The sequence below is a fragment of the Oncorhynchus gorbuscha genome, linkage group LG23, assembly GCF_021184085.1.
Source record: "Oncorhynchus gorbuscha isolate QuinsamMale2020 ecotype Even-year linkage group LG23, OgorEven_v1.0, whole genome shotgun sequence".
NCBI lineage: Eukaryota > Metazoa > Chordata > Actinopteri > Salmoniformes > Salmonidae > Oncorhynchus > Oncorhynchus gorbuscha.
This window is the reverse complement of record NC_060195.1, coordinates 56,486,042-56,502,307: the sequence shown is the minus strand read 5'-3', so window position 1 is coordinate 56,502,307 and position 16,266 is coordinate 56,486,042. Positions and strand designations below refer to the sequence as shown.

Sequence of the window (16,266 nt, the reverse complement as noted above, 5' to 3'; positions counted from 1 at the left end):
TTAGGTTAGATTAGAAATGTATTTAGTTTAATGTACGGTTGTAAACAAAGTCACAATTGGGATTTGAACAAGTAACTTTGCAGGTCGCGATCTGCGTGTAACGCCCTCCAACCTACCAACCGTAAGCCTTTTAAAAATGTTATTATACAGGCATCTGTGAACTCTGCCCAGTGGCATGTCACAAGCTCTTCCCACTGAGCTTTCATCCAACCAATCACATTAGTTCAGTCTGTCAGCTTTCCTCGTCACAAGGTCGTGTTCCTCTGCTCAGATGTGGACACATGCCTGGCTAGGGTTTTTACGTATCAGCTAACCACATGCTCTAGCAGCCTGGTGCCCGACTACACAGTTGTGGAAGGGGAACGCGATCCTTGATTGAGGCAGGGATTCAATCCAAGTTGTAGAGCAGCTTTGTAGCGCCTTAGATTGAATCCCAGCCTAAATTAGGGGAACTCCTGAGCCAAATTCCAGGGCTTTCTCAATGATTCCTTCCTCAATTCCTTGTCCTCTGTCCTTCCCTCAAAACGAAGCTCATGCAAGTTGTTGTGGTAGGTCAGTGATACCCATGTCTGACATCTTCATTTCCTCAACAACAAAAATGACATGACCCAGCCTTTAAAGACAAGCCTTGTTTATTGGAAGACCATGACCATATTGACCAGAGTGGATGGTCTGCTTGGGACCAATGTAAATATGAATGTTGGAACATTTGAGAATGGTAATCCTAGTTAACAAGCATTGTTGCAAGGCAGATCCAAATAAAGTCTAGAGGAATGTCCAGGTTATTAACATTCACAAGATTTAAAAAAACAACAACATTTGGTTAAGATTCTCCATAATAAAATGTAAAAATAAAATGTAAATATTTACAAAGCATTTACAGCAGCTGTGTGCAGTTTGAGGCGTCAGCCAGTAGCGACCTTTGAAAATGTTAACCCCAAATTAACACCCCAAAATTGTATACTCCAACAATACAACTATTGTGCTTGAACATGGCAGAAACAACTGCTAAAGGCATTATTCACACAACATTTCAATTTAAAGTGCAAATGTTCTCAGGAGTTTGAGTGCATAGGAGAGAGAGGTTACAGTCATAATGACAAAACAGAAACCAATGCATCAATGGCATTTACAGTTGGGATGAATTGCTTGTAGTTGAAATGGCAAATGAGAATGCATGCCACTATCCAAATTCTCTAAGGATGTCTGTGTTGGACAGCATTAGCTCGACTACTTGTATTAGACTGTAAATAATTGTAAGACATTATGAAACTATGCCAAGCTAATAAAGATTATAGTTCTATTAATTAATAACAATGCCATGATGCAGTTGTTTCTTCTTTCGTTCGATGACCATCAGAAAAGCACGTCTTCCTCCATTACAAAATAATCAGAGTGAAACATCAGTGCTTCAGAGAAGGAAAAATACCCCGACAACAAGCATCATGTATCCAGTGCCTTTTTTGTCAACCCAAAGTCCAACCCTGCAGCAACTGTTCAATGTGGCAGCTCTTTCTTTAAAATCACAAAGTTCAACAAAACAGACGCTAGTTTGGGGACTTTCACAATCCTTTTGCCAATATTTACAATATCGCAGAAAATAATTTTAAAAAACTGCTTGGGAATTTATACAAATAAATTAAATGAAACGGAAGCCAGGTTTCAGTTTGCTGCATAATATTTTCCATACTGTAGGCACATAACTGCTTCTTTAAACTGCATAGATGAAGTCAAAACAAATCTCACTCTGCATCCATAATACTAGTGCTGTCAGCATCATCAATGGTTCTCCTGTAGCGCACGGTGGAGTTGAATCTGGCCCTGCTCTTCTTATAAACGACGAAGCCGATGGCCGCCAGGAGAGCGGTGAGGACGACCAGGAAGAAGACCAGCACCACCGGGGCGCTCCCTGACCCTGGAGACAACACAGCCAGTCAGAAACACATCTCCAAACTGGCCAAGAAAGTCCCTGTTTCAAGCACATCAATGTTTACAAATATATAATAACCATAGCGAAGCTGGGGAAATCTATGAGCTATATATAAATCAACTCTTGTTACATGCAATAGCTTGGAGCAGTCACCAGAGCATGCTGCTATCCATGTAAAAAAACATTGCACTATTGCACTCACGTGCGGGTACTTTGCAGACGATGCGGCTGTGGCTGTCCTTGCAGCTGACTCTGCTCCAGATGCCTCCGTCTGCAGACACCATGACAGCACAGGGGTTCTGCTGGGTTGCTGTCTTCACCCCACTAGCAGAACCGTTGGTTTCCCAGTTAGAGAAGGCCAGAGAGGAACCGTCCACCCAGCCCACTGGCTGACCTGGAAGACAGAGGAAACACAGAAGCATTACTGATTCTATGCTGAGTTAAAATAGACAACTTTGAGTATAATGTACTGTATTGGCATGTAGGATTTGTATGTATTTTAAAGTGCCTGACTTTCCAAATGAAGTGCACACAGAACTTCCTAAGATGGAGCATACTGTCCAATATAAATGTCATGTCTAATAACATCCGGATATAGTAATAAGTAACAAGCCTATCCTATTGTACTGGTCAGGTCAGTTTACCTTGTTTGTCCAGGTCCATGCCGAGCCACACCCTACTGGTGATGAGAGGGTTGTCTGCCATGTAGCCAGAGACGAAGTCATTCTCCTCTCTGGTCATTATGGTCAGCAGCTGTGCATCTGTCAATCAAAGGCAAAAAGAAGCCATACATGTACTGTACTGTAAGTAAGAAACCACCTGATCGTGGTGTACTAATTAACCAATAAGGCCCGAGGGGGTGTGGTATATGGCCAATATACCATGGCTAAGGGCTGTTCTTAAGCGAGACACAACGCAGAGTACCTGGACAAAGCCCAAAGCCGTCGTATATTAGCTATATACCACAAACCCCTGGTTACCGACGTAATTTGAATAATCATTTGGAGGGTGCTTATATTTGTCCTGTTACACACAAGTGTGTAATGGAAATGTTTTTTTTTTTGCATATCCCAAAACCTCCTGACCAGGGTCACCAATTGTACAACAATACTGAAACAATTAGGGTTAAGTACCTTGCACAAGGGCACAGCGACAGATTTTATTTCATATTTATTTTACCCTGTCAGCTCTGGTATTCCAACCAGAAACCTTTCAGTTACTGGCCCAACGCTCAAACCTCGTAGGCTACCTGCCGCTCGAACAGTGAAAAGTATTTTTTTGTCATACCCGTGGTATGAGGACTGATATACCACGGCTGTCAGCCAATCAGCATTCAGGGCTAAAACCACTCAGTTTACAATATCTGATATAGCATAGCTGTCAGACAATCAGCATCCAGGAACCAAACTACCGGTTTAGAGTAAAAACATTTTTTTAAGTATTTAATCAGGTTGGTTATAGTGAAACCATTCTCTTACCATAACAACCTAACCCGAGACGCTGCAATAATACAATGTTCAATACAACTTATATACAGTGATACAGAAATATATACGTGTCAAATAGGAGAGCTAGTGGGTGACTTACCAAGCCTTTCACAGATGCTCTTGGCATCCTCCATGCTGTACACAGAGTAGTTATAGAAGGTCATGTCAAAAGCATAGCAGTGGTCCTGGTGCTCAACCCACTTAGAGCCACTGTTCTGAGAGCCACTGTTCTGAGGGCAGTTGTTGGCCACCTGGGGAGCTGCGAGGTTCGATCCTGATTCAGACAAACAAATCAGAGGGATTTATTTTATGGGATCTTAAAAGATTGGTGTGTAAACCTCTGCAACAAATTCTGCTCAGATCGCACACTGACATTGTCTTCTTTACACTAGAATTCAAGTTGTGTGTATAATAAATAAATACTAATAGGCTAGGTACTAAGACTGTAGGACAGGGTCTTACTCTGAGTGGCGATGTAATATTAATAGGCTAGGTACTAAGACTGTAGGACAGGGTCTTACTCTGAGTGGCGATGTAATACTAATAGGCTAGGTACTAAGACTGTAGGACAGGGTCTTACTCTGAGTGGCGATGTAATACTAATAGGCTAGGTACTAAGACTGTAGGACAGGGTCTTACTCTGAGTGGCGGGTCTTATGTAATACTAATAGGCTAGGTACTAAGACTGTAGGACAGGGTCTTACTCTGAGTGGCGATGTAATACTAATAGGCTAGGTACTAAGACTGTAGGACAGGGTCTTACTCTGAGTGGCGATGTAATACTAATAGGCTAGGTCTTACTAAGACTGGCTAGGACAAGACTGGGACAGGGTCTTACTCTGAGTGGCGATGTAATACTAATAGGCTAGGTACTAAGACTGTAGGACAGGGTCTTACTCTGAGTGGCGATGTAATACTAATAGGCTAGGTACTAAGACTGTAGGACAGGGTCTTACTCTGAGTGGCGATGTAATACTAATAGGCTAGGTACTAAGACTGTAGGACAGGGTCTTACTCTGAGTGGCGATGGCTAGGTACTAAGACTGTAGGACAGGGTCTTACTCTGAGTGGCGATGTAATACTAATAGGCTAGGTACTAAGACTGTAGGACAGGGTCTTACTCTGAGTGGCGATGTAATACTAATAGGCTAGGTACTAAGACTGTAGGACAGGGTCTTACTCTGAGTGGCGATGTAATACTAATAGGCTAGGTACTAGGACTGTAGGACAGGGTCTTATTCTTAGTGATGATGTAATATTAATAGGCTAGGTACTAAGACTGCAGGACTGGGTCTTACTCCGAGTGGTACTATGACTGTTAGACTGGGTCTTACTCTGAGTGGGGGTGGTGATATAATTCTAATAGCCTAGGTATTAAGACTGTAGGACAGGGTCTTACTCTGAGTGGCGATGTAATATTAATAGGCTAGGTACTAGGACTGTAGGACTGGGTCTTACTCTTGAGTGGGGATGTAATTCTAATAGGCTAGGTACTGGGGGTGGTGATATAATTTTAATAGGGGTGGTGATGGCATTGTTGTAATAGGCTAGGTAATAGGACTGGGTCTTACTCTGAGTGGGGGTGGTGACGGTTGTGTTGTAGCAGATGGCTCCGTCCAGCTTGGCATTGCAGTCCATTCTCATCCAGGTGCCATGGGGAGTGATGTACACACAGACACTCTGAGGGTCTGAGCTGGACGTGACAACAGTGTCAGAGAGTCCCGTCTGACTGTAGTGATACTTAGTCCCATCGGACCACTCATAAGACTGAGAGCTACTAGCCTGCGCAGAGAGGGGAGGGGGATGCAGTATTACTCAACAAACTTCACACTGGAGGTGCTTAGAAAATGTTGAATTTAGTGTCTACCTGCCGTTTAGTGCTCTGAGCTAAATTTCTGCAAAAGATGGCGTTATTCTCAATAGAAATGGCCGCCGTGTTAGTGGCATTGTGGCTGAGCTCCCTTACATCCTGACTGGACAGACCGATCCACAGCGGGAAGCCGTCTCGCTTGGCGATAAGCTCTATGTGAGCGTTGTGCCCGGTGCCATGCACGCTGGCCAGGTGTCCGTTGCCACGGCCACACTCCTCCAGGGCCTGGAACCAGCTCAACTTCCTGGTTATCACGTGGTAGCTCAGGTTGCCATAGCGCTCAAAGTCCCTGGCCGACTGATTGTATTGGTCCTTAGAGTCTCGGGGACGAAGAAAACGGCTTAATAGAGTCAATCAAGTGCAAAATTTATTATTTTACCGTAACAAAATAAAATAACGATAGCACTCCTTGTGAATGGGTGAAGTATCTTTGTCTGAATGGGGCCTACAAACCTTTATCCAGTTTGCAGGCCACAATGCTTCTCTGCTTGAAGGGGCTGAAGTGGTGTTTGTTAGTGAATATCTTCCAGACTCCGTCAGTGTTGAGACCAGCCATGAACTCATCGCTGGCTGAGAAGCTTGGTCTTCCATCGACCCAGTTAGAGTACTGGACGTTTGTACCGTCATACCACTTCATCTGGTTATCTACCAAGGACAGGAGCAACCTCTTGACATTACACATTTATGACACGTCTTATCACACAATAATAGAACAATGATCAATGAGTAAGCTTCAGACTTGATGATACAGTAGACATTTTACAAGGATCCAATCCAGCGTCTCCTCATAATGCAGGGCAATGAATGATAATATGAAAGTCCAAACAGCAACTCAAACAGAAGGACTAACTGTCCATGCTGAGTGTTGGGGAGATGAATTCGGGGAGCCCGGTCCAGTCCACTCACCGTTGTCATCGTTGAACACCCCTAGCCAGACAAACTGCACCAGGTCTTTGAAGGGAAGGAGCTGCTCCTTCACAAACTCATTCTCCACTACGTTCCTGATGGTTAGGATGTCTGCATCAGGAGCTGAGGAGAACATCAACCGGTAACACTTCATAAAGACTTTATTACTCCTACATAAGCGGTGTGTGTGTTTAATTAATAAACGCCTTCAAATCAGACCACAGAAGAAGTCTGTTTTGACCAGGCATCAATGTCATTTTTTTTCTTTTAAATCTCTAAAAAGTCTCATTGAGACTTATAGCGACCACATTAAGTTGCAGCTATGTAAAAACATCATATTTTAAAAAGAATATCCAAGCCACTCTCTCTTGTGGAAAAGTGAAAAAGGCTGTACACAGGAGTATATAAAACATTAAGAACACCTGCTCTTTCCATGACATAGACTGTCCAGGCCAAAGCTACGATCCCTTATATGAGCTCTTCTTAAATTCACTTCGATCAGTATCGATGAAGAGGAGGAGAAAGGTTAAAGAAGGATTTTTAAGCCTTTTTGACAATTGAGACATGGATTGTGTACGTGTGCCATCCAGAGGGTGAATGGGCAAGACAATAAATGTACAGTTGAAGTCAGAAGTTTACATACACTTAGGTTGGAATCATTAGAACTCGTTTTTCAACCACTCCACCAATTTCTTGTTAACGAACTATAGTTTTGGCAAGTCGGTTGGGACATCCACTTTGTGCATGACACAAAGTCAAGGTATTGGAGTGGCCATCACAAAGCCAGGGCTTTGGCCTCAATCCCATAGAAAATGTGTGAGCAGAACTGAAAAAGCGTGTGTGAGCAAGGAGGCCTACAAACCTGACTCAGTTACACCAGCTCTGTCAGGGGAATGGGCCAAAATTCACCCAACTTATTGTGGGAAGCTTATGGAAGGCTACCCAAAAATGTTTGACCCAAGTTAAACAATTTAAAAGGCAATGCTAGCAAATACTAATTGAGTGTATGTAAACATCTGACCCACTGGGAATGTGATGAAAGAAATAAAAGCTGAAATAAATAATTCTCTACTATTATTCTGACATTTCACATTCTTAAAATAAAGTGGTGATCCTAACTGACCTAAGACAGGGAATTTTTACTAGGATTAAATGTCAGGAATTGTGAAAACTGAGTTTAAACGTATTTGGCTAAGGTGTATGTAAACATCCGACTTTAACTGTAAGTGCCGGTTTGTGTCAAGAACTGCAACTTGTAATCCCGTGGAAAATAATGTATGAAACATGTCAGGGAAAATTACAAAATTAAACCTCCTATGCTGTTTTTACTTAGAGAATTGTCCATTGTTTTATGCTAGTGTTTTTTTCCCCTGACGCAGGCTTGTTGTCTTGTGTGACTTAGTTAGAACTCTGGGCGTACAGATAAGAGCCGGGTGCTACCGCGGTATATGACATCCCGTTTGTACTGTCTGTAGGAACGCCTCTCGATGGAAACATGCAGAAAGGAACAGACAATGGTGGTCAAAATCAGCTATCTTAATCTACACAGACAAGCTAAACGCCTTTTATACACTATGCTCCCCACCCCTGTTTGCACACGTCTGCTAACAGCCACATAGACGTCGGACTTTTAAAATAAAAGCTGAGAGACAACTCTGTCCGTTGAACTTTCAACTCAGGACTATTCTTACGGATGGTTGATTGCTTCATTTTTGCAAATCATATAATACAATTGTTTGAAAGAATCTGCAGTCTCTCTTCCCATAGAATGTCTCTGACATTTGGGATATAAACTCAGCATTGTTGTTGCCATCCTGTACCTGTCCCGCAGGTGTGATGTTTGGATGTACCAATCCTGCGCAGGTGTTGTTACACGTGGTCTGCCACTGCGAGGATGATCAGCTGTGCGTCCTGTCTCTCTGTAGCACTGTCTTAGGCACCTCACAGTATGGACATTGCAATTCATTTCCCTGGCCACATCTGCAGGCCTCATGCCTCCTTGCAGTATGCCTAAGGCACGTTCACGTAGATGAGCAGGGACCCTGGGCATCTTTCTTTTGGTGTTTTTCAGAGTCAGTAGAAAGGCCTCTTTAGTGTCCTAAGTTTTCCTAACTGTGACCTTAATTGCCTACCGTCTGTAAGCTGTTAGTGTCTTAACGACCGTTCCAATGGTGCATGTTCTTTAATTTTTATAGTTCATTGAACAAGCATGGGAAACAGAGTTTAAACCCTATACAATGAAGATCTGTGAAGTTATTTGGATTTTTACTAATGATCTTTTTTTGGTGAGTTTAGTAAACGGTGAGGGTCTCGAGGCTCTAAAACACCATCTTCAACTCAGGCCAGAGGGAAGCGCAACCCCAGACTCTCTCAAACAGAGCGAGCACTAAACAATAACGTTCTTTTTCAGGACCAACTCTACAGACAAGTCAAATGGACAGTAATGGCCGCCTGTTTTGCACCCAACTACACAAATGTGTTTTTAGGACTATGGTTGGAGAGATTCTTTTTGTTATCCTCTTAATCAATTTCTTTGATAAAATCATGTGGTACGGAAGATACAGATGACATAATTTTGCTCTTTCGATCATCTGGAAATGAACCGCTACAGCTCCACACAGAGGCCAAGGAAAGAGAAAATATGCTCAGACAATAACAAAGGACCCAAAAGTCCAACCAAATCTATTTTGTTACCCAGTACAGCAGAGAGGCATCTCAAATAAAGAATATCATCAAACAGAATTGGAGTAACATAAAGTGACCCTGCACTAGGTGAAGTTTTCACTGAGCTTCCATGCTTTTCTTCTAGACGCGCTAGATGCAGTCACACTGCATCAACCGCCACAACATAAAAAATGAAAAACAAGACGTTCAATGACACAAGAAAATAACTTACCAGATCCAATCTTTTGTGAATTGCATCCCTGCGTTTGTTGTTTATAGGTTGAAGTGCCCGTGGTGTTGTTTTTATATTAGTCGCACAAAAAAAGAACGCTAAAAGGCAGACTGGCAGAACATAAATATGCCATCAAAACAGTGAATGACAATTATCCCACGGCCGTGCATTACCAACAAGCTGGCCATGGTAGCCCGCAATTGATTAAAGCCATGGCCATAGAGGTGGTATCCATCAACAAGAGGGGAGATTACAAGCTTCAGTGTCTTTTACTTTCTGGATGCACACACTCAAAGCTACTGTCTTTCAAGGTTGAACAATGAAATAGATTTTGCTCCTATATATATATTTTATTAATCTTGAGTTGTTTATTTGTGTGAAACATTGTATTGGCCAATAGTTATAATTGATTGATTTACTTGCATTATTATTTTATTTTTTTAATTTTGGGGGGTGGGGGCATTATTTCCTCATTATCTATTGGTTAATATTGTCCACGGGCCCTTTAATTTATGGTCATTCATTTAATCTGTCACTACTATGCACCTGTGAACCCTGAAGAAGACTGGTGAGCAATACACGTTGGTGAGTTTGAATGTTTTGCTATGCAATAGCTGCTAAAATGAAGGATTTTTGGAAGCATGATGTTTTCACACAGCTGCAACTTCATTTGGTTGCTATAAATTGTACCCCATTCTCCAATGAGCATCACTCTTTGTCTTTATATTTGATGCCAAAGCAGAGCGCCCTCTTTTCACATTTCTAATTGAGACTATAAGGCATGTTTCTAATATGCATCTTGTTTATGGAGTTCTTCACAGTACAAATGGTTCCTGACTGATGTCTCTGCCAAACGGTGTCCCTGCTCCTTACCCAGTTTCTTGCACGTCTGAAGTATCTGGCCCTTGTCAAACTCTTCCCATCTGGACGATGCCAGTTGGAAGGTGTAGCAGTTGTTCTTGAAGGGGATCCAGTTTGGTCCGCTGCTCTTGTGAGGACAGTTCACAGCGTTGTCCTCAGGGGTGGTGACATTCTCTTCTGGAAACATTGAAAGTGTTCATTCATTTAAAACAATACACAGTTGCTGTCTGAGGAGAGTGCTTGGTTCATCTTCCTCCGGTCTTGTTTTAATTATGCCACTTAACAGACAACTGTATCCAGAGTGCTTACACTTTTGGTATGTGATCCTTGTGGGAATTGAACCTGCGACCCATTACATTACAAGACCCCAGCGCTTACCAACTGAGCCACTGTATTGCTGTCTTACCGTGTGGAACATGGCAGACAGCCCCTGCCAACTGTTCCATACACTCTGTAGCCTTCCAGAAGCCGTCCGTGTCCAGGAAGACACAGTGTCCAACGGTGGGCTCTGAGGACCAGCGACTAAACACCGTGTGACTGTGGTCTGTCCAGTGGTAGTGGACACCATCCTGACAATACAAAACGCTGAGTGAGTTCCTTATTAATTTAACCGGGCAAGTCAATTAAGAACTAACTGACCTGCACTGTAGAATGTGTGAAATCGTCATTATGAAATCAGTCACTATCCTTCAGTGACTGCAGAACTGAAGGAACAGGATGGGTGTGACCTATTCTACATGGTGACAGCGCCACCTAGCCTCCCAATGGGCTACGGGTTGTTTGCTTTGCCATATTGCCTTAAACCCATCCCTTTCTTTCAGATCTGCGAACAGCTACGGGTCAGGGTGAAAAGCTATGGCCACTTACGTCTGCGCTGAAGAGGCCGATCCACATGGGGCTGCGTGCGCGGGTGACGTGCACGGTGAGGACCGACTGCTGCAGGGTGTCGGCTACGCTGGCCAGGTCCATGTTCTGGTTCCTGCACTCCACCAGAGCCTCGTGCCACGTCATGTTCTTCTGAAGCAGCTTAAAGGTGTGATTGTTGACCTGGAACGGCTCCAACTGGAACTGGGGCTCCTCTGGCTTGTCTGAGAACATGAGAGGGATTTAAAAGGGGTCAGGCGAGGGTTCAAACCCTATTTGATATGCTCAATTTCCACTCCGCTAAACAATAGCAATATCAAGTAACAACTATCAATAATATCAGTCTACTTCATACACTTAATTTCTGTATGTAAAAGACACTTAATATCAAGAGTCTTTCTATCACAAGCCTTCTGACTGTAGGGTCCACGCGTCATCCGTTCTTTCACCAAAACGGACAAGCTAAGCACAGATAATTGGTTGTGTTTGGCGCCCTCTGCTGCTAGGTGGCGGTGGTGTACCTGCGTAGTGCTGGCAGATGGCCACATGCTGCTGGTTAGAGCAGGGGGTGTAGTCCCAAGAGCCCATCATAGCAGAGCTGGGGTCGTTGAACATGAAAACACACAGCGCCATGCTCTCTGGGTCATGAAACTGCAGACAGACACAACAACAACAGGAACACAGAGTTAGTTATAGGTGATGATGACCTTGAACTTTGAAACAGATGTGGAACATGTTTTTTAGAGACGGGTATTTAGTATAGTCTATCATAGTAACGTTTATGTAGTAAAATAAACATTGTATTTCTTCCCGGTATGGAGACCACCTATTGGTGAACGTGTTTATTTAAAAAAAATTATGGGCCAAATCATGGAATTACATATAGAAACCCTATTCACTCTCTATGGGCCTAATAGTCAAAATTTGTCGTCTTAACTTCGAAACTTTTAATATGACATAAACACAACCAGTCATGTTGTCATCTGATTTTCAAACAATGACTTGAAAAGGCTAATGTAGGCTGCCTGCTCTCGTTTCTGAGGGACGGTGGAACGACAGGGTGCAAAACAAATGATAAAACATTTATGCCTCACGCAGATATTTTTCTCCTTATAATTTCCGACTTTTGGCTGACTTTGTTCGTCCACTTGTCCATAATTAGATACGTGCAGCTTCTCTTGTCATTACTTGATGATTGTTTGGAAGACTAAATAAAGCCTTGCTCACCAGAAGGATGTCATAAATCGATAGAATGATCGATGCATCATCAACAACCCAGCTGACAGCAGTAAAGTTCTCTCTCTCTTGAGTTCTCTCACGTGGACCTTAAGCGACCAAGGAGATTTCCAAATGACATCAGTTTGACCAGTTTCTAGGAAGTTATAAGCTGTGAAAACGATCCAACATGTTTCTGATAGTAGTTGAGTTCATCTTGGATGCACATGTTCTGTCAGCTTTTCTGTCGCTGAAAGAAAGAAATCGTTCATTCTCTCAAAATGCTGAAAGAAAGAAATCATATTTCTCCCCTCCTGCTCCCGAGACAAAAGGAACATTTTGGTCGATAATTTTACTGTGAGGAACACAGCAGTTAATATTATAATAAGCTACATGTGAGGCCTACAGTCAGTGTCCAGACAGTTACTATTCCAACTATTATGCTACTTATATTCTGGCATTCATGCATATAGTGGCATTTGATAAATGCAGAGACCACTTACAAAACACCAATGTGTTGTGAATGACATTTTTATGATTGTCATCCATTAACCCTACATCCATTAACCCTACATCCATTAACCCTACATCCATTAACCCTACATCCATTAACCCTACATCCATTAACCCTACATCCATTAACCCTACATCCATTAACCCTACATCCATTAACCCTACATCCATTAACCCTACATCCATTAACCCTACATCCATTAACCCTACATCCATTAACCCTACATCCATTAACCCTACATCCATTAACCCTACATCCATTAACCCTACACAAGTCTTGTAACCTGTATTGATGCGTACACTGCTGTCCGCGAGGGTCTCGGCCACTCATCTCTGCCATGGCAAAATGTCAGCGTTATCATTGAACCACATCGCATTTTGAGCGTATTCCACAAGTTTTCAAGTCTATTCACACATTTTTCATGCGTGCGGCAATGATAAATATTGTAATAGCCTACAGTTTAGTTCAAATCTGTTTGAATTATTGTGATAGGCTCATGTTTTACCGGTATGGGCTACCCCACTATTCTGTCTTACTTTCACCTCTGATTCTGACAAACTGCCCTATGAGGGGAGTATACCTGGTATTTTTACAGTAAAAATATCATATGGTTTCAGTTGAATGTTAAAAGTAAAAATATATATGTTTACTGCACATGCTACCTGGGGTTTGATGGAATCATAAATTATAACTCAACTCATAGCCCACTGATCCCCGTGGCCATGCTGAGGGAAAGTGAGTGGGAACTCACGTTGACGAGCATGGGCCTGCGTAGGCCGTGAAGCAGGGGGTTAATGTTGAGGTAGGAGACCGGGGAGTCATCCACCCACTCTGGGTCCTGCTGTTTGAGCTTCAGGCCAATCCACGTCTTACGTGGCTGCGCCGGCAACAGGGAGGTCACAAAGTCTGACCACAACAAACAGATAGGCGCAACTAGTCAACAACCGCCGGATAAGACGGACATCGAAGGGACGTCAATCATTGGTCATCTCATGTCTAGGAGAATGGAAGGTTGTCCAATGACAAACATGACAGACAGGTAAAAGAGATCTACTAGGAGGTTCACTACTCACCCTGTTCAACTTGGTCTGTGATAGTGAGTAGAGTTCCTCTCATCGACTGACAGTGCTCGTTGGCGTGTTGAAAAGTGACGTACAGAGGCGTGATCACCACGTAGCACTGGAAAAGGCAATGACAACATTCAATAACAATTGTTAGAAACTGGGTGGATTGAGCCCTGAATGCTGTTTGGCTGACAGTCGTGGTATTTCAGACCTCGGGTATGATAAAACATGTATTTTTACTGCTCTAATTACGTTGGTAACCAGTTTATAAATAGCAATAAGGCACCTCTGGGGTTTGTGGTACATGGCCAATATAACACGGCTACGGGCTGTATCCAGGCACTCTGCGTTGTCGTGCTTTAGAACAGCCCTTAGTTGTGGTATATTGGCCATATACCGCACCCACTCTGGCTTACACAGAACATACCTGTATGTAGACTAAATCAGAGGACGGGCTCATTGTTATGGCTGGAATGGAACGAATTAAACAGTATCTCAACTGGTTTCCATGTGTTTTATACCGTTCCATTCCAGCTGTGACAGTCTCCAGTGTGTGTGTGTGTGTGTGTGTGTGTGTGTGTGTGTGTGTGTGTGTGTGTGTGTGTGTGTGTGTGTGTGTGTGTGTGTGTGTGTGTGTGTGTGTGTGTGTGTGTGTGTGTGTGTGTGTGTGTGTGTGTATGACAGACTGACCTTGTCCCTGAAGCGTAAATAGCCGCTCTCACAGGGCAGACCATTTGGGTGAGGCTCTCCAGAGTGGGTCTCTATAGCCGTGGTGTTGTGTCTCTCACACACGAATGGCAGCTGCAGCTCACAGCTGTACTCGTACTCTGGAGGGGCAGGAGTGTGTCTGAGTGAGTGTGTGTGTGACCGGTCACATTTGAACCATAAAAGGTAACAACCCACTGGGCACACATTGGTTGAATCAACATTGTTTCAACGTAATGTGTCAACCAAATGGAAATTAATAAAGTTGTCAAACTGGTACTATTTTCAACCAGCATTATAAACATTGAAATTAGGGTAAAACTTCAACTTACACTGAACAAAAATATAAACTCAACATGTAAAGTGTTGGTCCCATCTTTCATGAGCAGAAATAGAAGGTCCCAGAAATGTTTCATACGGACATAAAAAAATATTTCTCTAAAATGGTGTGCACAAATTTGTTCACATCCCTGTTAGTGAGCATTTCTCCTTTGCCAAGATAATCCATCCACCTGACAGGTGTGGCATATCAAGAAGCGGATTAAACAGCATTATCATTTCACAGGTGCCCCTTGTGCTGGGGACAATAAAAGGCCACTCTAAAATGTGTAGTTTTATGACACAGCACAATTCCAAAGAGGTCTCGACTTTTAAGGGGTGTGCAATTGGCATGCTGACGGTAGGAATGTCCACTAGAGCCAAACTGTTGCCTGAGAATGTCATGTTCATTTCTCTACCATAAGCCGCCTCCAAGTCGTCTTATAGAATTTGGCAGTACGTCCAACCGGCCTCACGAATGCAGACCACGTGTATGGCATTGTGTGGGTGAGCAGTGTTGTGAACAGAGTGCCCCATGGTGGCGTGGGGTTCTGGTATGGGCAGGAGGAATATGCTACGGACAACGAACACAATTGAATTTTATCGATAGCAATTTGAACGCAAAGAGATACGGTGACGAGATCCTGAGGCCCATTGTCGTGCCATTCATCATCATCATCCGCCATCACCTCGTTTCAGCATGATAATGCACTACCCCATGTCACAAGGATTTGAACACAATACCTGGAAGCTTATAATGTCCCAGTTCTTCCATGGCCTGCATACCTACCAGACAAATCACCCATTGAGCATGTGTGGGATGCTCTGGATCGAAATGTACAACAGCGTGTTCCACTTCCAGACAATATCCAGCAACTTCATACAGTCATTGAAGAGGAGTGGGAAACATTCCACAGGCCACATGCAACAGCCTGATCAACTCTATGCGAAGGAGATGTCTTGTGCTGCATGAGGCAAATGGTGTCACAACAGATACCGACTTTTAAAAAAAAGAAGGTATTTGTGACCAACAGATGCATATTTCTATACCCAAAAATGTGAAATCCATTGATTAGGGCCTAATGAATTTATTTAAATTGACTGATTTCAATATGAACTGTAACTCAAGTCAAATCTTTAAAATTGTTGCATGTTGCGTTTATATTTTTGTTCTGTATAAATAAATGTACTTAACCTGACTAACGGGTTGTTACATCAATCTAATTGACATAATCATCAGAACTATTTATACATTGAAATTGAGTTACATTCCGCATAAAAACGTGCAGAATGTTTCAATATACAATATATTGAGTGGTTGAAATGGTTCAATTTTAGATTTGATTAGACATATTTTAATTGGCCTTGTTTCAATGTTGATAGTAAAATGGTATGTTTGAATCAACGTCATTGTTTCAACCTAAATAAAGAGGTATATTCAAATAACATGCAAAGATGAAGTCCAACAATTTCTGCCTGAACAGAGACACCTGCTGGTATATGAGGGGTAATGCATTTCAGTGAGAATGAGTGGACAATCCAGATGCCAACCTCGATGTACCCTGCTCAGCTTTGGAAACACAACACATTTAGAAGTTTAGAAGTAGTTACCATTAGCTCTATAAATACGATGCCA

General features: G+C 42.7%; 1 protein-coding gene across 2 annotated transcripts in view; it reads right to left on the bottom strand.

The window, feature by feature from the left end:
- Positions 1–614: 614 nt before the first annotated feature.
- Positions 615–16,266, bottom strand: part of LOC124010986 (lymphocyte antigen 75-like) — a 43,469-nt gene continuing 27,817 nt past the window's right edge. The window contains exons 20-34 of one of the 2 annotated variants that reach the window (XM_046323864.1): positions 14,298–14,434; positions 13,617–13,722; positions 13,295–13,449; positions 11,336–11,465; positions 10,818–11,038; positions 10,357–10,519; positions 9,963–10,124; positions 6,194–6,316; positions 5,741–5,932; positions 5,384–5,607; positions 4,989–5,199; positions 3,518–3,691; positions 2,575–2,691; positions 2,133–2,324; positions 615–1,915 (exon numbers count right to left, since the gene is read on the bottom strand). In XM_046323864.1, coding sequence (XP_046179820.1) covers positions 1,743–1,915; positions 2,133–2,324; positions 2,575–2,691; positions 3,518–3,691; positions 4,989–5,199; positions 5,384–5,607; positions 5,741–5,932; positions 6,194–6,316; positions 9,963–10,124; positions 10,357–10,519; positions 10,818–11,038; positions 11,336–11,465; positions 13,295–13,449; positions 13,617–13,722; positions 14,298–14,434 — 2,480 coding nt within the window. In that variant the 3' untranslated portion in view covers positions 615–1,742. Of the gene's footprint in view, positions 1,916–2,132; positions 2,325–2,574; positions 2,692–3,517; positions 3,692–4,988; positions 5,200–5,383; positions 5,608–5,740; positions 5,933–6,193; positions 6,317–9,962; positions 10,128–10,356; positions 10,520–10,817; positions 11,039–11,335; positions 11,466–13,294; positions 13,450–13,616; positions 13,723–14,297; positions 14,435–16,266 lie in introns of both variants that reach the window. The other variant, XM_046323863.1, reaches the window with a different exon arrangement.